Source organism: Phragmites australis, chromosome 21, assembly GCF_958298935.1.
Source record: "Phragmites australis chromosome 21, lpPhrAust1.1, whole genome shotgun sequence".
NCBI lineage: Eukaryota > Viridiplantae > Streptophyta > Magnoliopsida > Poales > Poaceae > Phragmites > Phragmites australis.
The window spans coordinates 2949245-2973540 of record NC_084941.1 but is presented as its reverse complement, the minus strand read 5'-3'; the positions used below and the strand labels follow the sequence as shown (position 1 = coordinate 2973540).

The 24296-nt window shown below is 46.6% G+C and overlaps 2 protein-coding genes across 13 annotated transcripts; one reads left to right on the top strand and one right to left on the bottom strand.

Moving 5' to 3' along the window:
• Positions 1-6295: 6295 nt before the first annotated feature.
• LOC133903741 (F-box protein At2g05970-like) lies at positions 6296-9472 on the top strand. Of its 12 annotated transcripts, XM_062345196.1 has the most exons (8): positions 6297-6831; positions 6934-7040; positions 7140-7568; positions 7865-8047; positions 8166-8401; positions 8519-8584; positions 8985-9093; positions 9187-9471. In XM_062345196.1, exons 1-4 carry the CDS (start codon positions 6439-6441, stop codon positions 8025-8027), a joined length of 1092 nt encoding a protein of 363 aa, XP_062201180.1. In that variant the 5' UTR covers positions 6297-6438; the 3' UTR covers positions 8028-8047; positions 8166-8401; positions 8519-8584; positions 8985-9093; positions 9187-9471. The 12 variants fall into 12 exon arrangements, with proteins under 12 accessions (XP_062201178.1, XP_062201180.1, XP_062201176.1 ...); XM_062345194.1 differs by having other exon boundaries at positions 6296-6831; positions 6934-7568; positions 9187-9472; XM_062345192.1 differs by having other exon boundaries at positions 6298-7568; positions 8166-8277; positions 8365-8401; positions 9040-9093; positions 9187-9470.
• Positions 9473-20874: 11402 nt separating this feature from the next.
• Positions 20875-22669, bottom strand: LOC133903804 (arogenate dehydratase/prephenate dehydratase 6, chloroplastic-like). Its single transcript, XM_062345266.1, has one exon. It carries the CDS (start codon positions 22522-22524, stop codon positions 21274-21276), a length of 1251 nt encoding a protein of 416 aa, XP_062201250.1. The 5' UTR covers positions 22525-22669; the 3' UTR covers positions 20875-21273.
• Positions 22670-24296: the final 1627 nt, after the last annotated feature.

Genomic DNA, 24296 nt, shown 5'->3' with positions numbered 1-24296 from the left:
TTTTAAAGTCTTGTATTTAAATAATAATCGAGTGAATTTTCTCTATTCATTAATCAATGGAGTGAATTTAACACGGTTGATAGAATACTGAGTTGTAGGGATGGCACGTCTACCCGTGGATCGCAATCAGACATGGCATCATTTGGAAGGTGGTTCCACCGACCCAGCCCAAGTACCGGAAGGAGATGTGCACTCAAATAGGGACCAATCAAGATGCAAAGTAATTCAATGAATTTGTTCTAGATTTTAAAATTATTAATGATTATAAGTTGAATGAGTTTAATTATAATGATTTGTAGATGGATCAATCATGGATGTACAAGGATTGTGGGCTGAAATTCTTTATTGGCGTTGAGGCTTTTTTGATGGCTGCAGCGGCGTACAAGAAGCCTAAAAGGAAGCGTGCCGATCATTATATATGTTGTCTCTGTGTCGACTGCAAGAACGAGAAGCAGTTTTTAAACATAGAGCAGATCTGTGCACACTTGATTCGTAAGGGTTTCGAGGCTGGCTATACCCGTTGGACTGAGCACAATGAACTTGGAGATGTTGGGTATAAATGGCAACCAACAGTCGAAGAAGACAGAGGCAACAATATGACAGCTAACGAAAACTTCGATATGTCGGCATTTAAAGATACTTTTGTTGGCAACAATGAAGACGACATAGAACAAATGTTGCGTGATGGGGAGGGGGACTTCACCAATGAAAGACAACATCAAAAGTTCCAGCGCATGGTAGAGGACTCTAAAACACCAGTTTACCTAAACTATAAAGATGAGAACAATAAATTGCATATGGTGGTGACACTGATGCAAATGAAGACTAACAATGGTTGAAACGATAAGGCTTCAATGAGTTGTTAGAATTCTTGAGGGAATTTCTTCCAAAGGGGAATGTGTTGTCCGAAAATACGTACCATGCCAAACAGATTATCTTCCCATTAGGATTGGAAGTAGAAAAAATACATACATGTGAAAATGACTGCATGTTGTTTTGCGGCGAAGATGCAGACTTGGAAGCGTGTCGCGTTTGCAATGCACCACGGTACAAGCGCAATGTTGATGATATCAAGAGCGATAGCATGGGAGTGAAGAGAAACAAGAAAAGGCCCGCCACTAAGGTGGTTTGGATTTCCCTATAATCCTCTATTTAAAGCTATTATTTGCTAACAAAGCAAATGCTGAGTTGATACAATAGCACGTCGAACCGCACAAGAAAGATGGAATGCTTAGACACTCTACTGTTGGCATGCAATGGAGGAGATTCGATACAAAATACAAGGAATTCAAAGATGAAGTGAGGAATATAAAGTTCGGGTTGAGTACGGATAAGATGAATCTTTTCAACAACACGAGAAGTATTCATAGCACTTGGCCCATGACTCTCTGTATCTACAACCTTCTATCTTGGATGTGCATAAAGCGGAAGTACTTTATAATGCCATTGTTGATTAGTGGGTTGAATCAACCGGGCAACGATATCGATATGTACCTCAAACCATTGGTTGAAGATCTTCTTGTATTGTGGAAAGATAGCGTACGGGTATATGATGAGTATAGATGTGAAAATTTTACCATGCGCGCAATGCTGTTCGTAATGATCTCAAATTGATATGCTCTTGGTAACCTATCAGGACAGACTGTAAAAGGGTACAATGGATGCGTTCAGTGCTTGGAGGAAACAGGGGGGCGGTGGCTGACGAGCAGTTGAGAAATGATCTTCATAGGTCACCATAGGTTTCTTCGTTCAGATCGCCCATACTACAAAAATAAAAGAGCTTTTGACAGGACAGTGGATCATCATCGAGCTCTGAAGATTTGCACTAGATAACAGGTATTTAAGATGGTAAAAACACTTAAAGTTGTACTTAGAAAAGGGCCAAACAATATAAAAATCCCAGTAGTGCAACATGCTCATATGTGGAAAAAGATATCAATATTTTGGTTGTTGCCTTATTGAAAGTATACAATGGTCCGACACACAATCGACATCATGCACGTGGAGAAGAATATATTTTATAGCTTGATTAGTACCTTACTAGATATATCTGGCAAAACAAAAGAAACTTTAAATGCACGACTGGACCTGAAAGAAATAAACCTCAGGAAGGACATACATTACATACAATTAGACAACGGTAAAAAGAAACTTCTACACTATGAGCAAGGAAGAGAAGATCAGCCTATGTGGTTGCTTGAGTGATGTCAAAGTTCCAACTGGTTACTCCTCCAATATCGGGAGCTTAGTAAACATGAAAGATAAGAAGTTAGTTGGTATGAAGTCTCATGATTGTCACGTGATGATGACACAGATGCTTTCATTTGCAATTAGAGGTATTTTGCCAGATAAGGTATGAGACCCAATCATAAAGTTGTGTTCGTTCTTCAACGCAATTTCACAAAAGTTCATTGATCCGAACAAACTGGTAAAGCTGCAGGAAAACGTGGTCCATACTATATGTCAGTTTGAGACTATTTTCCCTTTGACATTTTTTTAATATAATGCCCAATCTAATTGTTCACATTGTGGGTGAGATAAACAGCCTTGATCCCATATTTCTACATCAGATGTATCCTTTTGAAAGGTTCATAGGGGTTCTGAAGAAATATATTCATAACCGAGGTCGACTGAAAGGTTGCATTGCCCAAGGGTGGAGTATGGAGGAGGACTACATGAAACTGAATGCGATCGGTATGCCTATATCTTGCTATGAGGGGAGGCTAAAGGGGGAAGTGATGATAGGTCATACTTCAATCTATATCAAAGATCGTGTTTTATTCACTCAAGCACATTTCGCAGTTCTGCAATAATTATTTGTAGTAAGCCCGTATGTCAATATGCACGTGAGCATGCTACGCTCCATAAATCCAATGAAGTCAGAGGATTGGATTGCAAGAGAGCACATAGATCATTTCTGTAATTAGTTACGTCAACACAAGATGGATAAAGATACCGATGATGCTCTGTTGGAATTGCTGGCTAATGGCCGGTCAACTATGATTCGTACATTCCAAGCATACTAGATTAATGACTATACATTTTATACGAGAGCACAAGACAACAAGAATATTAACCAAAATAGCAATGTACGTATTGATACCTATGACCACACTGGTAATAGAGAGACCTACTATGGATTCATAGAGGAGATTTGAGAGCTTAAATATGGCGAGTTGATGGTCCCTCTATTTCGGTGCCAATGGGTCAGACTCCCAAGGGGAGTCAAGGTCACAAGTACAGTATGACTAAAGTGAACCTCAAACTCTTCGGATACAAAGAACAACCATTTATGCCTTCTAAGGATGCTGCACAAGTCTTCTATGTAAAGGACCTGGACCCAGCTAACAATAAGGAGCGTCACGTGATTTTTTAAGGAAAAAGAAAGATTATCGGTATTGACGATATTGTCGATGAAGAAGACTGACAAATTCGACAATCTACCTCCTTTTAGAGAGAATGTCGAACTGCCTCTCATTGATGATATTGAAGAAGCTACCTACATACACTGTGGCCATAACGAAGCATTAATTGTTTAATGAAAGCGGCTTTCTATGCTCATTTCAGGCATGCAAGTATTTATATCATGTAGGCAACAATAATACAAACTCAAAAAAATGGTTTCATATTTTTCTGAACTCTAATCATTTTTCCATGATTTTTCCAAGTTTCTGGTCAAATTTAATAATAGAAGCATATTTTTAGAAAAAAAATATTAGTGCCGGTTCTAAGTAGTAATCAACACTGATGCTTCTGCTATATATCCAACACTTAGCCATTGCGCTCGCTTTCTCCATTCAGCTTGACACCGCACCTCCTCCAGACACGCCGCTCCTCCTCAAGCGCCACCCCGCAGCTCCTCCCCAACAGGTCAGCTCCTACCTGACACCTCCCCGACACGCCACTCCACCACCTCCCTTGCTATGAATTCTGCCGCAATCGGGTGAAAAGTGGAGAGAGTCTTCTCGATTTTCTCCTCTTCAGTGATCTCTTTCCCACAGAGACACATGATTGTGCAAATACGATGCAGCGCAGAGTTGTACTCTCTAACATGTTTGTAATCACAGAAATGGAGTTGGACCTATTCTTGCTCTGCAAGAGGCCTGATGGTGTACTTAAGGCGCTCAAAACACTCCTACAGTGCGTCCCATAGTGCCTTAGCACTGGTCGTTGCCATGTACTCATCCTTCAAACTGGGGGAGAGATGGTGGCGAAGAAAATGAAATATCTGATCATTCTCATCCTCCGTGGGAACCATTGCACTACTTGTTCCTAGGTCAATGGCAGTGTGGAGTTTTTTCGCTCTAAGTACAATTTGAACATCCGACGCCCAAATGAGATAGTTGCGGCCATTTGCACTCAGCTCAGTGAATCCTTATTCGTGATGCCAGTCATCTACATATTTAAATGACGCAAGTATTACCACTAGTAAAGTTGCATCATGTTGCTAAATACTGTAAATTTTTTGATATGTTCTATGCTATTATATGAATATTACTGAATTTAAACGCATAACAGGTAATTGAAATAGTAACAATAATAATAATAATAATAATAATAACAGAATTAAATATTGCATAATTACAAAAACATATGCAAAATTCAATTTCTAGAGGTATTTTTATGCAAGAAAAGGTATTTTGTGGTTTTCTGTAAAGTCCAAGGGTTTACACTCAAAATTCTAGGATTCACGAAATTACCAAAAACCACAGGGTCTAATTTGCAAAATTTCTATGGGCTCCTTTTTTCTTTTCTATTTCGGTTTTACAGCTAGTTTGGCCTGTAATGGGCCCATTACGGCCTGACACGTCCCAAACTCCGGGTGCTAGGGATTTAACCTTAGCCCCGTACCCATTCGATGGGGCGACGGCTGGGCCAAACCACATGTGTGAATCGCACGGGTGGGTGCGGGCGTCAGATCTTCTGACGGTGGGCGCGGGGTGAGAGGGCTCATCGATGATGACACGCGGATCGGTGGTAGAGAAGAGCCACGCGATGGCAGCGGCACGCAGAGGCATGGTCGTTGGCGAAGTGGCCGATGCTGCGCTTCCAGAGCAGTGGGCTCAGCTGCGCACAGAGTTAAGGGGGTCATGGAAGGCTAGCGATGAATACTACGGGGCATCACGCGAGAGCGCAAGAGGCCGGCGGGTTCAGGCTATTGTGGTCATGGGTATGCGAGAATCGCAGCGATCGATGAGCCGCGCGAGGTCGACGACGCGGTGGCCGGCTACAAGTGGCTATGGGTCGTCGTGGGTGTCGCAGGGTGGCGACTTCAGGTGGCCACACGATAGTGTCATGGTGGCAAGATGCGCTTAGCAAACACGATGACTAATACATAGTATGTGTCTAGAATAAGACAAAAGAATCTACGTATTCTAATCATTCCACAATTTGATCTAATAGCGAGCTAATCTACCAGATTAACCGTATAGATAAAAAACGATGGGAAGATTGATGATAAAACGTAGTATGTTCATGTCATGGTAAATTCATGTTGCGTAGGCATATAGGCTATGCCATAACCTGCACGTTTGATGAGGAATCTATAATGACAAGATCGGTGACATGGCGGCTGCGGAACGACGACCTGCTGGCCGTGATCATTTGCATCTTTGCATGCATACATGGTCATAGACAGATTCGTTCATGCTAGCTTGGTTTTCTGTAGAGTTTCGTGCTGATAATTTATTAAGTAACATCTGTTACTGGGTGTAGTTCAGAGATTCCAGCGATGAACAATTACACAGAAAGAAACACAATGTAAGGAAAAGCTTTCTCTATTATTCATCTGTGTTCTATAATGAAGGCTTTACCCCTGTATTTATATGCCAAAAATTTATAAAAAATAAAATCAAATCTCCAAAAAATAAGATCAAATTCTAAGAGATCGGGACGGATCCTTAGGCCACCTCCAGCGGAAGCGTTATCCGGTGCTACAGTACCAAGAAAATACTGTGTCAAACCTTGGATACCGATCTGAAGCCGAAAAAGCACTCCAGCGGATACTCTATCGGCTTCTACAGGGTTGCGGACGGTACCAGGTGGCTGCAAATCTGCCGACGGAAAAAGAGTCTTCATCCCTATAGCTAGAGGATGACTGTGGATCTGAAAAGAGAGGAGGGGTAATAGAAGGTAGAAAATAGAATAGTTAGTGGTGATAGAAAAAATAAAGATACTATAATTATATTATAAGATGCTATAATAATATTATAGAGAACAAATTTTTAATATATATGCTGAAAATGATCTTATTCTATTTACATACTCTAAACTCCTAACAGGTCTCTTCGCCATGCGAGTCCTTCTCGATTTCCTTCAGCATGACCCGTAACAGACTCGGATAAATTCCTGGGCTTTAAAGCGGGACGGTGTCGGGCAGTCCGGCAAATTACAATTGGTCGATCTCTGCAAGAAAAATCCAGTCTTTTACCCTTTGCGATGGCCGGCGGCGGTTGGTCCTCCCTCCCCTTCGATCTCCTCCAGCAGGTCTCCGGCCGCCTAACCTCCGAGCGCGATCTCCTCCACCTCCGCCAGGTCTGCAGCCACTGGCGCGCCTCCACCTCCCTCCCGGTCGCGCCCTACCGCCCGTGGGTCGTCGCCAGCCGCGCGAGGCCAATCATAGTGGGCCCACTCGGCGAGTACTCCCTCTGGCTCCCCCGCGGCCTCCAGCGCGTCCAACTCGCCGGCCCGCCCGGCCTCCCCTACTGCTGCGGCACGCCGCGCGGCTGGCTCGCGCTGGCGGACGACGAGCTATCCCCCACGCGGCTCGTGCTGTGGGAGCCCCGCTCCGGCACCGAGATCCCGCTCCCGCCACTGGCTCGCGTCATCCAGGTCTTCCTCTCCGCTGACCCGCTCGACTCGCCGTCGTCGGGCTGGATGGCCGTCGCGACGCAGCTCAGGAACGAGGTGAATCATAACATCTTTTTCTGGCAGCCTGGAGACGCCGCCTGGAGCGCGGCGGCCGGGTTAGGTACCAGTCACAGACTCCACAGCGTCGCGTTCCACGGCGGGAAGATGTACTGCATGGACTACCCGAAACGGTTCGCCATCTACGACCTCAATCTCGGGACGGCGTCTCCTCCGGTGCTTCTCCATCGCAATTATGCTGCACCTCTGCTTAACATGCTGTGCAACCGCAGGTGCGGCAACAAGCTGCACGGCACGCGCGCGGCGCACTTTGTGACCTGCAACAACGAGGTGCTGCTCGTCGCGCTGTTCTACGACCGCCACCCATCCTTCGCCGAAGTCTACAAGCCGGACCTGACGCCGGGTCGGCGTCTGGAGTTTGGCGAGAGAGTGACGGACCTTGGCGGTTACTCGCTCTTCCTGGGCCGGGGCGACGCATTCTCCCTCTCTCCTGAAGAGTTCCCTGCAATCAGGAGAAATTGTGTCTACTATGCGGTGCACTTTCTTAATACCCAGATAAAGGATTGGGTATTTGTGTTCGATTTGGAATCGGATGTTTTAGAGGAATTCCCGTTTCCTCCGGAGCATAAGAAGGACCCTTCAAACGAATGGTGGCCGGTTTCCTGGTTTTGTCCCAAAAGGCCAATTTTTTTAAGAGCAGGGTATGCCTGAAGCTAATTTAGATGCAACTTTGATGAATAAGCCATCAGTTTGTAGCTAGTATCCGAGAATAAGCTGCTTGGTGTCAGAAATTTCCTTCTGAAATTCCTATTGTATAAATGTGTAGAGTACAGGAATTTTGTATTTTAGGGCATGTTTCAGTTTGGGGAAAGGAGTTTACTGGAAATGCGAGTTGGTAAATACATTTATCTGGAAAATATCCCCCAAATTGTGAGAAATGAAAGGTGAATTTTTTTCTATGTTACTGTAAACTGTTTACCTTCAATTCTTCTGACAGGCACAAGCCATCCAAGAGGTTGGGTCTGTGGATTTCTCGCTTCTCGGTTCTGTTAGCAAGATGCTCATATTGTGATATATTGGTTTGTGATCAGCAGTTATATATCTTAAGGGCATATATACTGAAGATGTACCTGAGCCAGTCCTCCTCTGTGCAACCTTAACATTGTATTGTGCACTAAATGTAAGATTATTTCTAGTTCATGCAAATTTGAGTAATTTGTGTTTTGCCTTTTTCATTTGGGTGCGTTTGAAATTGATGACCCGCTTCACCTTGCCAATTTCTTTTCTCGAACACGCAGGAGAACTGCGTGTCATTATATGATGCCTTGCCAATTTCTGAGCGTTGACTGAGAGCGGAGGCTGTCGTTTGGGTCCAAGAGCGTTGACTGAAAGGCGCAAGCAATTCAAGAGGTTGGTGTCTGTAGGCTTAGTTCTGCAGAGTTCTCGATTCTGTTAGCAAGATGCTCATAACTTGATTTAGTGGTTTATGAACGGCAGTTATCTTGAGGGTATACTTGAAGATGTTCCTGAGCCGGTAAGTGTTTTCCCTTCTTTTTGCAATATTTACATTGTATTGTGCAGTAAATGTAAGATTCTTTTTCACGTGGTTCATGCAATTATGAGAAATTTGCGGTTCGATTTTTCTTCTCAGAAAGGTGTAAAAGCTGCAATGGAAGTGCAAGTTGGGAGGGGAGCACAAAGCTCCTTCAAGAAAGAGGTAAGCCAACTTAAATCTCAACAAGGTGTTTTCTTGAGGATTTACAGGAGAAAGGTTTTACCTATGAAGTAGGTTATGGTACTACTGCTGCTATTTGTAGTTATTTGCAATGTCAATCTTGGTGAAAATAAAATAGTTAATAAATAAGATAAGAATTTGTTTGATGAAGGAGATAACTCCTAAAATTAATGTTAATTTTCTTCTTCTCTGAAGTAAGATCAGACTTGAATATGCTCAGCAACAAACAGATTTTTCAACATAGTAAAAAAATCAGTTTTTAATTGTAATTGAAGCTGAACTAACCACAGATTGATGTGCGGTGTGCCTGGCTGAGATTGATGCCTTATATTATTCTGTTTCTTCCGAATAGGGTATTAATATTGGTAAATTTATTTGATAGGGTACTGCATTTTCAGAACATGGATAACATTTCAGGTTAGTTCATCATATTTCAGAACATGCAATGACGACTTCAACAGCAGCGGAGGATCACCAGTTCTTTTTGCTAGGTAATGATGTAGGCAATAGTTTTTACTATGTGATTTCGGGTTTTCAACAGTCCTAATTTTTTAACTGATTGATTGCACTCTTTGAAATTAAAGATATAATTCACTGCATCACTGCCGCCTAGTGCCCGGCATCACTGCACCGCCCAGCTCCCTGGAGGAACTGTGTTCCATGGTGACTGCTGCCTTTGACCCCTGGAAGCCCGCTCTTTGCAACAACATTCTCCTGCTGCTGCTGTGGGTTATTTGGAAGCGGCGCAATCGCAAGGTCTTCGACAACATTGACATGCCCCTTGTAGTGACGGCTTGGATGATCGATGATCCCCTGCATCTCTAGGTGATCCATGCCAAGCGCTCTGATTCCGATGGACGATATCATGAACTGGTGCTCACCAATGTTACTTGGACACCTGCTGATTCCGATGGACGATATCATGAACTGGTGCTCACCAATGTTACTTGGACACCTGTTTCTAAATTTTTTTAGAATCGGACACCCCAAATCTGAGTTGATTTCCGACACCCGTGTCGGATTCTGAGTTGTATTTCGCATGTCCAAATTTTCTTTAATGAATCGGATATCCGAATTCAAGTCGGATTCTGACACCCGTGTTCATATCCAGGTAACATTTTGCTCACAAAGCATTGACGCAATCAGATAGGGTCCTCTGTTTCTCCCTCCCCACCCCCTCTCCTCTGTTGTATCCCCGTCCCTGGGACGTGAACGCAGCAAATTTTTGTTCGCTGTTAATGAGAAATTCCCACCGTGGATTCCTCAAAAAAATTAAATGATATAAGTCGTAAACCTGATGATTTAAATTAGTTACCTGATCTACCTGTTCATAAATCAATTTTCACGAATTGGAATGCAATAGCAATGAGAGTCAAGGAGATTGATCTTTTTGGGTATGACGCTTGCCGTGAATCAGATTTTTGTGCACATGTGTTTCTATTCAGGACGACCTACCGTTGGTGGGATTAACAAGGCATATAACATGTTCAAACGGTGGTTCATAATGGTATTTAGCAACTGGTACTGTATCTGGCCTTGATGAAAATGAAGGAATCGGTTAATTAGCTTGGATGCTTTGTTGGTGTCCCAGGTAGATGCTTCTGTGCTTATAGCAGTGAGCTGCATCTGCATGTATTCTTGCTTGTGCTTAATGTTCAAGCAGTGAGCTTGTACCTAATGATTCATGGATGCTTTATTGCTTACTACGCCTATTCTGTATTTTCTTTTAGAAAAGAGGGGTTTAGTCCTCGGTTTTCATTATAAAACCATTAGAGTATTACAAGGTCTGACATCAACAGAATGAAAATTAATCTCGGTAGGCAGCGACCACAACGGCAGGAGGGCGTTGGACGCCGAGGCTGACGGCGCCGGCGAGGAGGTGGGCGGCGACTGGCTTGTGCAACCCACTTTGCGACTGTGGCGTCGTGTCTTCGGGGCACCTGCAATGGTGGTGTGCAGCAGTGGAGGTCGGTTGTGGTGCCTGGTGCCTTGGCTGGGAGGCAAGACGGCGGGTAGCGGATGACGTGCAGATCTGCTCGGGGCAGCGAGGGTTCGGCGCAGCGGCGTCCGGTATCGCATGGCGACGACTGGCTCGGTGCTGGGCGCTCCTTGGTCATCGCGTTCGGATCGGCGAGGTAGCAGCCGAGTCGGCATGGGAGGTGCCGGATTTTTTTTTTTTTTTTGAATAGAGAAAGATCTCTGTTTCTATTGAAAGCAAATAACAAAGTACATAGTACACATATCATACAATAGACTAACTGAAAAAGAAATAAAAGGCCCCAAAAACCAGTGTCTAAAGGACCAGCAGCCCATAGGCCGCCCACCTCACAACTCAACTACATCAGAAAGCATCCACGCAGATGTCTATAGATTGTTGCAGCACGCCACAAGGTGATCAAGAGCCGGATCGAGCCTCTCCTTATCGCTCTCCTTGAGCAAAATCTTCCAGCTCTGCAAGCAAGAGATACCCTTGAGAAGAGAATCAATCGGTTTGTTGGGGAAGACCCTTTCAATTACCATCTTGTTTCGGTTGCACCACATTACCCAACTTAAACCTACAAAAATGAAGAGACACAATATTGCGGGCATATTTAGATTTTGTTTGAAACAACCATCAGCAAGGTCGGCAAGGGACCTGGGGTGTTCAACCCAGCCAAAACTTTCTCGGATAACACTCCATGTGAATGTGGCCAGGACACATTGGAAGAAAATGTGATCGACAGTTTCCTTTTTACCGCATACACAACAGAATTCGCTACCCTTCCAGCCTCTTCGTTTCAGTGAGGCAGCAGTTTGAAGCCTGTTGTTAAACATCTGCCAGAGAAAAACCTTAATTTTATGAGGGACTTTGCTTTTCCATCTCTCTCTGCTGACCTTGCTTCTCACACCCCCATCCTTGATAAAACGATAGAGAGATTTAGTGGTGAAGTTCTTGGATCTCTCTAGAACCCAATGAACTTCATCATCTGTGTTGTCCAGGCTAACATGGGACATCAAAGTCTTCAGCTCCTCGAATCTCCCTGAATCCGAGGCCGTCAGGGTTCTTCTGAAGTTGATTTTGAAAGTACCTCCCTCGAAGTGGTCAGCCACCTTGGCCAAGGGATTGGAGCTCATGTGGAATAGCTCGGGGAATTGAATTTTAAGGGAGGTGTCTTGCATCCAAGTGTCAGTCCAAAATCTGGTCTTTTTCACATTGTGCACCTTGTAGACGGCCCCCCAGTGGAACAAGTGTTTAACTTTGTGTAGCCCCTGCCAGAATTGAGATGAGCCTTTGCTCTTGGAGCTAAAAAAAGTCCCCATCTTTTGTGTATTTTGCTTTCAGAAGCCTGCACCATAGTGCCTCCTCGTTCTTTAGGATTTTCCAAATCCATTTTACCATCAGGCATTGGTTCATAATATGCGTGTCAATAATCCCTAGACCTCCTTGGTCTTTTGGTCTGCAAGCGGTCTCCCATTTGACCATGTGATATCTAAATTTATCCTGGGCCCCTCTCCAGAAGAATTTAGATCGGATGGAGTCCATCTTATCGTGGGTGCCCGCCTGAAGGGAGGTGCCGGATTGGAGCGCGTCGGTCCCGTCTTCCCCAACTCCGGCGCCCTTCTCCGCACCTCACCATCGAGCCGCCGCGTCGCTGCTCCATCTCCCAAACCGACGCCGTGGTGAGCTTCCCCGAGCTCCTCTCTTCCTTTCGCGCGCGCTAGCTTGTCCCCGGCCCGTCACTGGCGTGGTCATCCACGGTGACCGAGTCGCCGCCGCCGTAGGTCCCTCGCCGCCGGCCGAGCCGCAGCCGGGCCCTTGGCCCTTAGACCCCCTAGCCAGTTTCCCCGTAGCGTACTGCAGCTCCCCATGCGCTTGTCCGGCTGAAGCCTGCGTCTCTCTACCCTGTCCCCATGCCACTTGTGCCCCAGACGAGTTCCCCGTGTCACGCTGATACTGTCGCTACCCTCCGCTAGCCGCCGTTCGCCGTCGTTCGCCGCCGGCGAGGTCCAGCCGAGCCGTCGGCCAGCTCAGTCTGACCGTTGTTGGCCTCAGTTCGATTTGGACCGAAGTCAAATAAGCCCGAGCCCACCTCCACCTCAGTAGCTAGCTAGCCTCCGGTGCAAAAATTATTTTTGGCCTTTTCATATTCAGTTAAATTGGAAAATGCAAAATCGATTTATTGTATAATTGTTAATTCAGCTGAAAACATGTAAAAGGTGTAGAAAAATGAATATAGCTCCAAAATTAGTGAAACCAATTTTGTTAGTTTTATATGATCATGCTCTACATGTTAAAAATGCTAAGAGCCATGAAATATGTACTGGTATTTCCTTAATTAATGAAATACATTTAAGATTTAGTAGTTCATATTTAATTAATGGTAAGTCCAAAATTGGTGAAACCAATTTTGTTAATCTTGTTAGTTTATGCCCTGTTCATTAAAAATACTCACTCCCATGTTTAACCCTAAGTCAATTTAATAGATTAAGTGATGCTTCAGACTACATAGTTAGGAGTCAAGCCGCCATTTGGCCGGTCTGACCGTCAGTTCCGATCTGACCGCCATAGGTCCGGTCTGACTGCCAAACCTACTCTATATAAAATCATTCTTTGCTTATTTCCTATGATCTGATCGCCGCCTCCCACGGTCTAACCGACGGCTGCTCAGAACCAAATAACCTTAGGTTGTCTTCTCCGAGGTTCGAACCCCTTCTAGCCCAATCGTTTACACGTTCTTCTAAAAATATTTCTTAGTTATGCATCATAAAGATTGCTTCATAGCATTTGATCATGCTTATCGCGATGCATTTCTACTCTTTTAGTGAACGACGTTCTGGAGAGTGATGTGTTTCCTTGAGGAGGTTTTGTGATTGATCGTGTTTTGAAGCAAAGCAATGAGGCAAGCATATAAGCATATTCTACCTTATACTTTGGATCGTGTGATGTCCAAATTGATAAATTACCACTTTATGTATGTTGTGCATGTATAGCTAGGCAGCGGCCGGGTCGCCATGGGACTGCCAGACTGTGCGGGCAGTCATGTTCCTGCACTGCAGCGGCTAGTCCGGTGGGGTGTAGCCTAGACTAAGTGGCGGTTTGATAACGTGTGGTGCGATGGCCGGGCGTGGTGCGGTGGATACGGAGGCCAGCAGTGGTGCAGAGCTGTGGGGGTCGACAGTGCTGCAGTCCGATAGGAGTGGAGGCGGTCAGCCATGTCGATGGCATAGTGAGGTGGACAATGCAACAGTGCACAGCTTCGGGCCGCGCAATGGGGACCGAAAGTGAGGGCATTCCTCGTCCGTTGATGGTGGGCCTAGAGTGTGTGGCGGCTCGACGGCGGTTGTTCCCGCATGGCTGTGGGTGGTTTCGGCGATGGACAGTCGTGCTCGACTTTAGTGCGGTTGTGGTGGCCCTGCAGGGCCCGGTGGTGACGCTTGTCGTCGATCGACATGCCGTCCGGAATCAGATAGCTTGTGCGACGCGATCGCGTGATGTTGGGTAGTGACCCACAAGTTGCAGTGGCGGCCACGTGTGGCAGAGATGTGGGGGAGGCAACCCACAAGAGTTGCGTCTGGGGCAGTGGGCGGCGGCTAGCCCTGCATGGTAGTGGCTAGTTCGATGCAACGGCCAAGGATTGCACAGCGGCAAGACGACGGGTGATGGATGCTGCGGTAAAGGGTACATGCAATTCTTCTGAGCTTCTGAATTTGGGAACAATGTGTACCTGAATTCACCTCCGGTCAAGGGTACGTGCAATTCTTCCGAGCTTCTGAATGACTGCTCTGCATTCGACTCATCAGCACGATCATGGGGTGGATATCATTCAGTTTTGCCTAAAATGGATTTTTCGATTTTTGATGAGGGGAGGGGGCCTAAGAACTGGAAGAGAAAAATGTGAGTCCTATTTTAAGGTGTTTAGGATCTCAATGGATGTGTGGGTCAATTTGGCTACAATGCATTTTGTGGGGGGCACCTGCTTTGTGGTTGAAGTGCACAAGAATTTTAGAGTGCAATCCTACCTGGGAACAAATCACCCGGGCGATAGCTGAGAGATTTGGTTGGGATGAGTTCCAACAGGTGCTAATGCAGTTCATGCGAATCCATCAGACTAATTCGGTGGCGGACTATGCAGAATGATTTGACAATTTGATGCATAGTCTGTTGGCACTGCATAACTCTTGGGATCCCATGTTTTTTGTCACCCAATTTCTTGATGGATTAAAGGATGATGTTCGGGTAGCAGTAGTGTTACATCGTCCAAAAGACCTCGAGACTGATGTTTCTTTGGCAAACTTGCAGGAAGAGGTCGTGAGCGACGAATGGAGGGAACCTATGACGCCCGGACTACTCCGCGTGTGGCGATGCCATTGCCATTACCGCCTGGTGGCAAACCCCGGGTCCCTGGTTCAGATCGGCCTGACGATAAGCAAGGAATGGATGCGGCACGAGCGGACGGCACGAAGGATCGCTTATCCACACTCTGTGCCTATTGTCGTGCTCGCAACCTATGCTACTGGTGCCGGGAGAAATGGTCACCTGACCACAAATGCACACCCATTGTGCAGATACATGTGGTTGAAGAGTTGTTGGATTATCTGACACAAGGGAATTCAGTTGATCAAGTTGCTGAAGATTCATATGGTGGAGAGGTGTTGTCCATTGAAGTGTTGATGACTATATCAAAGGTAGCAGTCAGTGGGACTAATTCCTCAAGAACAATACGCCTATAAGGCCAGATTTAGAAATTGGAAGTGTCTATGCTGGTAGACTCAGGCATCTCTCACTGCTTTGTCAGTGAAGAGTTAGTTGGCAAGTTATTTGGTGTGGTGCAGGCACTGCAGCCGATCAAAGTAAAGATAGCCAATGGAGGGGTGTTGTTGTGCAATGGGGAATTACCTGTCTGTCAGTGGTGGATACAAGGTAACACTTTCCAATGTGATTTGAAGGTTTTACCTCTTGGGTCTTATGATGTTATATTGGGAATGGATTGGTTAGAACCTTTAAGCCCCATGAGCATCCATTGAGGGCTGAAAACACTCTCATTTGATTCTGGAGATCAGAAGGTTACCTTGTGTGGAGTTAAACCCCAATTGAGTTCATGCAATGCTATCACTGAAGACACCTTGAAGCATTGGCACAATCGTGGAGCTGTTCAATCGGTTGTCCAATTGTGTCAGGTGGAAACCTATCATGAAATCTCTGGAGTGCCAACAGAAATTGCAGTATTGTTGGCTGAATTTGCATGTCTGTTCGAGGAGCCTAAGGGATTGCCACCCTCAAGAGCTTTCAACCATTCCATTCCTTTACTGCCAGGTACAAACCCAGTGAATCTCAGACCTTACCGGTATAATCCATTGCAAAAAAAAAATGAGATAGAGCGTCAGATCAAGGAGATGCTAGCACAGGGAATCATGCAACACAGCAACAGTCCATTTGCATCTCCAGTCCTTCTGGTGGGTAAAAAGGATGGTTCATGATGTCTATGAGTGGATTATCGTCACTTGAATGCCATAACCGTGAAAAATAGGTACCCCCTACCAATTATTGATGAACTGATAGATGAATTGTCTGGGTCTACTTGGTTTACTACCTTGGATTTGAGAGCAGGGTATCCTCAGATATGAAGGGTCCTTGTGGATGAACCAAAAACTACGTTTAAAACACATTGTGGACATTATGAGTATAAGGTGATGGCCTTTGGATTGATTGGGGCGCCGTCTACTTTTCAGAATGCCATGAACATCATTCTGAGTCCTTTATTGAGGAAAGGAGTTCTTGTCTCTATTGATGATATCCTGATTTACAGTCTTACTTTGATCCAACACACTCAAGTATTGCGGCAGGTTTTCAGTCTTTTGTCTGAACATTGTCTGCACATCAAGAAGACTAAGTGTGCCTTTGCAAAAAGACAACTGACATACTTAGGGCATGTGATAAGTGAAGCAGGAGTGACAGTAGACCCAAAGAATGTGGAATCAGTGAAGAATTGGCCAAGGCCCCAAACTGTGAAAGATGTGAGAGACTTCTTGGGCATTGGTGGATATTATAGGAAATTCATCAGAAATTTTGGGCTAATGAGTAGACCTCTCACAAATCTGTTAAGGAAGCATGTTGTCTTTAGATGGACTAAGGTGGAAGAGGAAGCATTTCTCATGCTAAAACAAGCTTTGATATCAGCTCCAGTGTTAGCTGTATCCAATTTTCAGAAGTAGTTCTTGATTGAAACTAATGCTTCAGACAAAGGTATAGGGACTGTCTTGATTCTAGATGGACACCCATTGGCCTATTTAAGAAATCTTTGGGAAGCAAACACTGACAACTATCAACCTATGAGAAAGAGTGCTCAGCTATTCTCTTAGCAGTAGAACATTGTAGAGCTTATCTTCAATCTGGAGAATTTGTGATCAAAACTGATCAAAGGAGTTTGATACATCTTCAAGATCAGAGGCTCTCCACTCCATGGCAGCATAAGGCTTTGTTCAAGTTGCAAGGATTACAGTATAGAATCCAATACAAGAAGGGTACTGAAAACACAACAGCTGATGCTCTTTCCAAAGTTCAGTCATCTGAAGGACCTGAATTGGTGGCTATGTCATCTTGTGTGCCAACCTAGGTATCTAAAATCGTGGAAGGGTATGCACAAGACCCATCAGCTCAAAGGCTTTTAGCACATCTCAGTGTTAATCCTAACAATATGCCACATTACACACTGAATCAAAGAGTCATTAGATATAAGGGAAGAATGGGTGGGCCAAAATCTGGCGCATTATGCCACATTACACACTGGCGCGAGGGTTTGGTGTCGTTCGGCCATTTGGGCTGAAACCGTAACTCAGTCTGTGAGCTAAAAACTGTTTCAAACCGAAAGACGCACCAAACCGCCCCAAACCAATTCCTCCCAGAATCCAAATCGAACCAATTCATTTACCAGGTTAGCCCATTTACACCCAAGCAAAATGAGCCCAAAACAAAATCCAAACCATTATAACTGTTTGAGTCAAAACCATTATCGGACTTACGCAAACTCCACTCCCCCCCCCCCACACACACACGTTCCACCCCGCTCGGCCCACTTCAGCCCAGGTCCCGCTAAATAACTTACCCCGCTCGACAAATTCAAGAGAGTTGAGCATGAAAAATAAGTTGATAATGTGAAGTAATATCTCTATCTTGGGCCTGCGGTGATCCAGAGGCTTCGCTCAGCGCAATTCACAGAGAAATCGGTGGTGGATAATGTTTGAAATAGATGCATAAATTTATGTGCAGGGGGCGCAAAGAGAAGTTGTAACTTTCTTCAGCTAATTGCATGTTTTCCAGTGTGATTTTATATAGCAGAAGTTGAAACTAGGGAGGCAGGGATACCTCTTGGCAGTGGCGACGTTGTTGAACTCGACGTCGGTGCAGCCAATCAGAATAGCGAAGCACACCCATAGTTTGCACAAATTACACCCAGACTACGAACAGGAGCTGAGAAAGCAACAAAAGAAAATCTTAGAGAAACACGGACAAACTATAATGGGGATCCAAATGCAAATTGGTCCTACTAAAGCTTGGGATACCTTCCTTCCGACGCTAGCACCCGCAACAAATTAGAACAGCAAATCAGAGCCAGCGTTCGTAGCCAATCTCGCACCCGGCGCCGGCGACGTAGGTGCTCAGCTTTTGCTGGCAGCGGATCCACAATCTACGCTCAATCCAGCTTCTTGGCGTGCTCCGTTTCTTAGGGAGTAGTCGATGCGTGATGGTGGATGCATGGAGGAGCCAGCATAGCAGATGCGTCGAGGATTTGGCCTGAGGAGTAGTAGATGTGTGGAGGAGCTGATGTCGTGGATGCGTGATGGCGGCGGACTAGCGGTGGGGCGGCGAAGTCAAGGGTTTGGCGTGGCCGCGTGATTCGTCGACACTGGCGTGAGGGTTTGGCGTCGTTCGGCCGTTTAGGTTGAAACCGTAACTCAGGCCGTGAGCTAAAAACTGTTTCAAACCGAAAGACACACCAAACCGTCCCAAACCAATTCCTCTCAAAATCCAAACCAAACCAATTCATTTACCAGGTCAGCTCATTTACACCCAAACAAAATGAGCCCAAAACAAAATCCAAACAATTATAACTGTTTGAGTTAAAACCATTATCAGACTTACGCAAACACCACTCCCCTCCCCCCCTCCCCACACGTTCCACCCCGCCCGGCCCACTTCAGCCCAAGTCCCGCTAAAAAACTTACCCCGCTCGGCCTGCGTAGCGCGCTCGGCTAGCAACAAGACCGGCATCGGCTAGCAACAAGACTCGCCTCCCGGAGACTCCGCGGCAGCACACGACGACGCGTGCGTCGGTCGTGTTCGTGCGGCCGCGGCACACGAGGCGCGCTGATGATGTTGGCGTGGCCGGCGTCCGTGACGAGCACGCGCGGTGAGCCAGGGATCATGGCGCCCCGCGGCCGCGGGGCGTACGTGACGAGCGCCTCAGTTATCCCAAACGCTTTGCGCCACAGCACCACGCACGCGCCACAGCACCAATCAAGCAGCCCGTGTCGTGCGCCGGCTGGGACCAGAAGGAGATGAGACGACCAATGTTTTGAGGCCGCACTAACGCATCAACCATGATTTGTTCTGGAGCTGTCTTCTTCACATCCAAAAACATCACGGCATCACGAGAACTTTTTTTTTCACAACAAAACATCATGACAATAATATCCCGAGCTTTTGGAAAGCATCAAGCATTAGACGTGGTCTTGCTTCTAGCTATACCAGCTGAAAGATTATTTTTTGCCAAAGCAAGCCAAACCGAACCACTACGGTGGTGATTGGTTGGGTGCCCAGCCTTCTAAGCCAGGCTACGCTAGGGTCGGCTAGCTCAATATAAGACCCTCTTGATTGGATTGTATGTACTTAGATAAGCTTGCATTGAGTTATTCTGGTTTGGTTGCCTGGCTTGTCTTTGCGATCACCACGTCTTTGATTTCTTCGTCTCTGACGTGTCCCTTCTCGCTTTCCATCTCCTCTCTCTCTACCTTGGTGCTGACAGCCCGGAATCGACAAAACCCAAAACAGGGGAACAAAAGTAGCATCTGGATGTTACCGTGGCCTTTCTCAACAGTCCACACCTCTGGATGGGACACGGATCCTCTGCATTAATGATGATTAATACAGAGGATTACTGTTTTGTACAGTAATATGAGTCTGCTGTTACAACATCTGCATTAATTAATCACTGTTCACTGAGGATACTGTAGCGGCAGTGTTTGGTTCTACTGTGCCACGGCCTGTACTGTAGCATCAGGGACTGTAGCAGTTGATCCAATCCATCCACTCCAAATTAATGGCATAATGCACTCCACTGTAGCTCTTTGCAGTTACCCGTGACAATTGCAGAGGATCCGTGTCCCTCTGGATGGTGGTGTAACCCGCATGGGCGCAGAGTTGGCTCGAGCGGAGGAAATCACATGGGAGGTGACGGACTGACGGGATTTATGGATAAAATTCTTTCCAGAATGGACTTTTATTTTTTTCAACGTTTTAACAGTTTACTTTTACGGTTCTCGTCATGAAGAGATTTTTAAGATCATTCTTTTTCAGATGGGATTATTTCTCTTTTCCTTTCACAAATCTTTTCAAAAGGTAGCTGTTGGAGATAAGAGAAAATAAAAAGAATAAGAACGGAGAGAGGAATTAAGAAGGAAACGAAATAAAGAGAATATTATTGAGGATTGTCTAACCAATCACTACCTATGCTCCTGAGGTCGTGGTGTATAGGGCAAATTTTTACCATCACTATGGATACTCATTTCCTCTCATTTTCTTCCTATCACCTTCGGGTAGGCTTTTATCACATCTTGTTTATAAAAGACAGTTTCTTTTACGACACCATATATGACTGATCTTGCTTTCTAATATATCCTAGAAACCTCGTATTCTAGTTAGTATATCCTAGTTAGTATTCGCTAAGCAAAGACTCGTCGTGCGTTTACTGTTGTGGGAGACAGCACCGGAGGGCAGTTTGCCAAGTAAATTGGGGGATAGTTCTGGTGGGAAGGAAACCAAGATAATTTGCAGGTAATCGACTATTGAACTCGATCCGCGTGTTTGCAGGTAATCTTGAGGGTGGTTTGCAGCGAAGAACGACGCGATGGTGATTTCTCTCACAATCAGTCTCTCTCCCTCTGCCTGGGGAGCTCGACCGCATCGGAGAGGCTGGGCAGCAGGATCTCGATTCTAGGAACGGACGACGGACGAGGGGTGAAGTCACGCCGTGATTTTAAGGGATGAAGTCAGAGAATCTCGATCCGATTGTAAATACTAAACAAAGCGGTAGATTAGCACAACATTATATTACATTGCTCTTGTACAAATTTCAGTACTTTGCGAAATGGCTACTCAATTTATCTAGACTGCAATAGGGATTCGAAAGTTTCTAGGAAGATCTAGCACTACAAAATTACAACAATCAGCTGGCATCTGACCAAGCTTAGACCTATGCGCACAGCTAATCCACAAGCATCAGCAGCAATAGAAAGATTCTTATTGCACCTGTACAGAAAATACTTAGCAGCAGGCCAGCAGCAAGCAAGCAGCTGTCTCACTGAAGCTAGTTGTTGGTTGATACTAGAATGGACGGCTCCAAAATAGTAGTCCAATTGCAGCGAAGTAGCTAGCTAATTCGATGCTTCGATTCACCTGTATGATCCTCTCCTCCTCATTGCAGGTCGTAGACAGTGGTATCGGCGGCGTAGCAGCCGAGGACGCGCACGAACACGGCGAACCTCGCAATCTCCTGGATGGCCTCGCGGACGCGTGGGTCGTGGGCGGCGCCCTCACAGTCGACGTAGAGGACGTGCGGGAACGCGCGCAGCGTCGGCGCGCCGCGGGCGCTCGTGTCCAGGACCATCACCGGGGGCCGCGCGCCGTCGGCGTCGCTGACGGCGTCGTTGTTGATGACCTCCAGCTTGGTGAGGTTGATGCTGCGGGAGGAGAAGGCGGAAAGCACCTTGAGCACCATCATCATGGACCCGCCCCGGTGCACGACCACCATGCTGGTCTTGGCGTCGGCGTCCACGGGTAGGGTCACGGGCGAGGGCGGCCTGGAGAGCAGCAGGAAGCGGGTGACGTTCCAGGACTCGTCCTGGAGGCCGTGCGCGAGCACGTCGAGGCCGTAGAGGTCGGCGGCGCGCGGGCTGGCGATGGCCGCGGTGTCGAGCATCCGGTTGGACCGCAGCATCTCCACGGCGCCCGCCGTGTCCTCGACGGGTTCGCGGTCCACGCCGAGGCGGGCTAGCGCGCGGCCGCAGTGCGCGAGCGCCATCGGGTGGCTGATAACGCGGCGCACCTCGGTGGCGCGGACCCCCGGCATGGCGAGGAGGCAGTAGTGCACGAAGAGGTTGATCTCCTGCGCCACCACCAGATCGTGCCGCAGCAGGAGGTCGTAGTTCCGCAGCGCGGTGCCCTCCATGGTGGACTCCACGGGGAGGATAGCCCGGTCGGCGCCCCCGCGCTCCACGGCCGCCAGCGCATCGGCGAACGAGCGGCACGGGACGGTGTCGCACCCGGGCAGCGCCGTCTTGGCTGCGAACTCGCTGTACGCGCCGGGCGCGCCCTGGAACGCCACCCGGAGCCCGGTCCCATCTTGCCCCCCGCCCCCGCCGCCCGTGCTCACCGAGAGGTGGATCCGGTCCGCATGGCCGTTGACGTGTGCCCCCTTCCTGTTGACGCCCTTCTTAGCGTGGCCGTTGACGACCTGCCCCTTCCTGTTGACGCTGCCGTGCCCTCCCTTGCCGTTGCCGTTGATCTGTACCTTGCCGTCGGGCGGCGCGTTCTCGGCGTGCCCGTTTACGCGCGGGGCGGCGCCGTTGGTCCTGGCCGCGGCGGGGACGAAGGAGGAGGAGGAGCGCGTGTTCCGGCGTGTCCTGGGGAGGAGGAGGTGCTTGGGGAGGGAGGACGTGTAGGCCATAGAACTCCGGGGAGTGGTGGGGATTGGGTGGTGAGGTCGGGTGCAGGGGTGGAATTAGCTGAGCAAAGACGTCGGGGTGCAGCTGGCCGGAGGGTGTTGACTTTTATAACCCCGGCACTGGCAGCGGAGCGAGATAAATTCAGAGCAGCCAAGTATTATTGACTATACATATGTTACACGTGCACACTTACTAATAAAGAAAATTATGGACTCATAGTTATCGTGGCAGCACAACGCATTGCAAACTAAACCAGGGCTCTGTTTAATTGTGGACAGGACACGGGCCAGGAGAGTCATTCCTGAGAGAACGCTTCAGACCAAATCAACTGTTCCAATCAGTCGTCCTCCGCTAAAAAAATCAGTCGTCCTCGCTCTTCAAAACCACGGGGACACGATCGGTGCTCCTGTTCAAACGCTTGTAAATTTGTAGGGCCGCCTGATTTGGACCGCCATTGGTGCCGACGAATAATTCTCGCGCTTTCACTGCACATTTCTCCACCGAAGCCTGAGGATCCGGTCGCTGTGAGCTCTTTGTTTCGCTTTCCCAAGTGATACTATATGCAGCGGCGTTGTTGTCATGAATGGACAAGATCGCCAATTCTTCCCTTCTGCATTGGCTATTAGTGGAAAACGAGCAGGCCAGAGAAGTTGATAAGCTCGCAGAATCACTACTCTAGTCCTTGTGCCATGTTGGGGGAGATACGATGACAGTGAAGTGCTTCATTGGATCTGATCTTTTTCAGAATCTCTTTTGGTGTTTTTTCTTTTCTTTTCTTCAATTCTAGCTAGTGATCTGCCATAAAACCATTCCCAATCATATTCCCTTCATTTCGTTCCCTTCCCGATTCCCTTCCCTGTTCATATTCAATTTATTTTCTCTCATCTCCAACAGTTTGGGAATCCTGTCCTGAAGGGAATGACATTGAGAATCTCGTCGTGAAAGGAACCGTGAAGAAAAACTGTTGGAACGCTGAAGAGAATGAAAATCTCTTCACGACGAGATTTTGATCCTCGAAGGAAATCCGTTGAGGCTGACCTAACTATGGAGAAATGAAACTAAGGTGCGCCGACGTTAAGCCACAATTGGCATAAACGATTTTGCGGTAGAATTATTGCTGAAAGGCTCATCGATACATCATGCATGCCTCGTTTTTAACATTATGACACCAAAACTGTATTGCCGATGTGTTGCGTGTTGGTCATACCATCCATACAGTTGGGCTGTCAAAAAAAAAGTATAGAAAAAAAACATAGAATTAGGTTGTCTCAATCGGTAAACGTGATCGAACTAAACAATATCTTACAGTTACAGAAACATCGTCATATAAGTACTTTGGTGTAACATGAGACACTTAGCACAAGCCAAATGCTTACACACACTGGATAAGCCAAACCATATGTGGTCAACTGAAGTGAACGCTATTCTTTCATTTGCTTGGTCCACCCACAAGAAAACGGTGTCTATAAATTGCAAACCATTAAGGCAAGTTAGAAATGGCAGGTGTCTGGATGATTTTATCAATCTTCAATCTCTACATCTCTGATCTTTAATAAATATTATGTACGTGCAAATATATGGTAATATAAGTATGTACATGTATCTACAAGTTGTACGGATGTGTTAAAAAAGAAATGGCAGCAATCGTTAACAGTTGGAGGCTTTGACCAATCAGATAGAGAGCCGGGACGTTTGGTCGTGATCACTAATTACTTGCACCAGTCGCATGTCGGCATCAAAAATTTTCCTAGCCCTTGCATGCTGGTATCCCCGA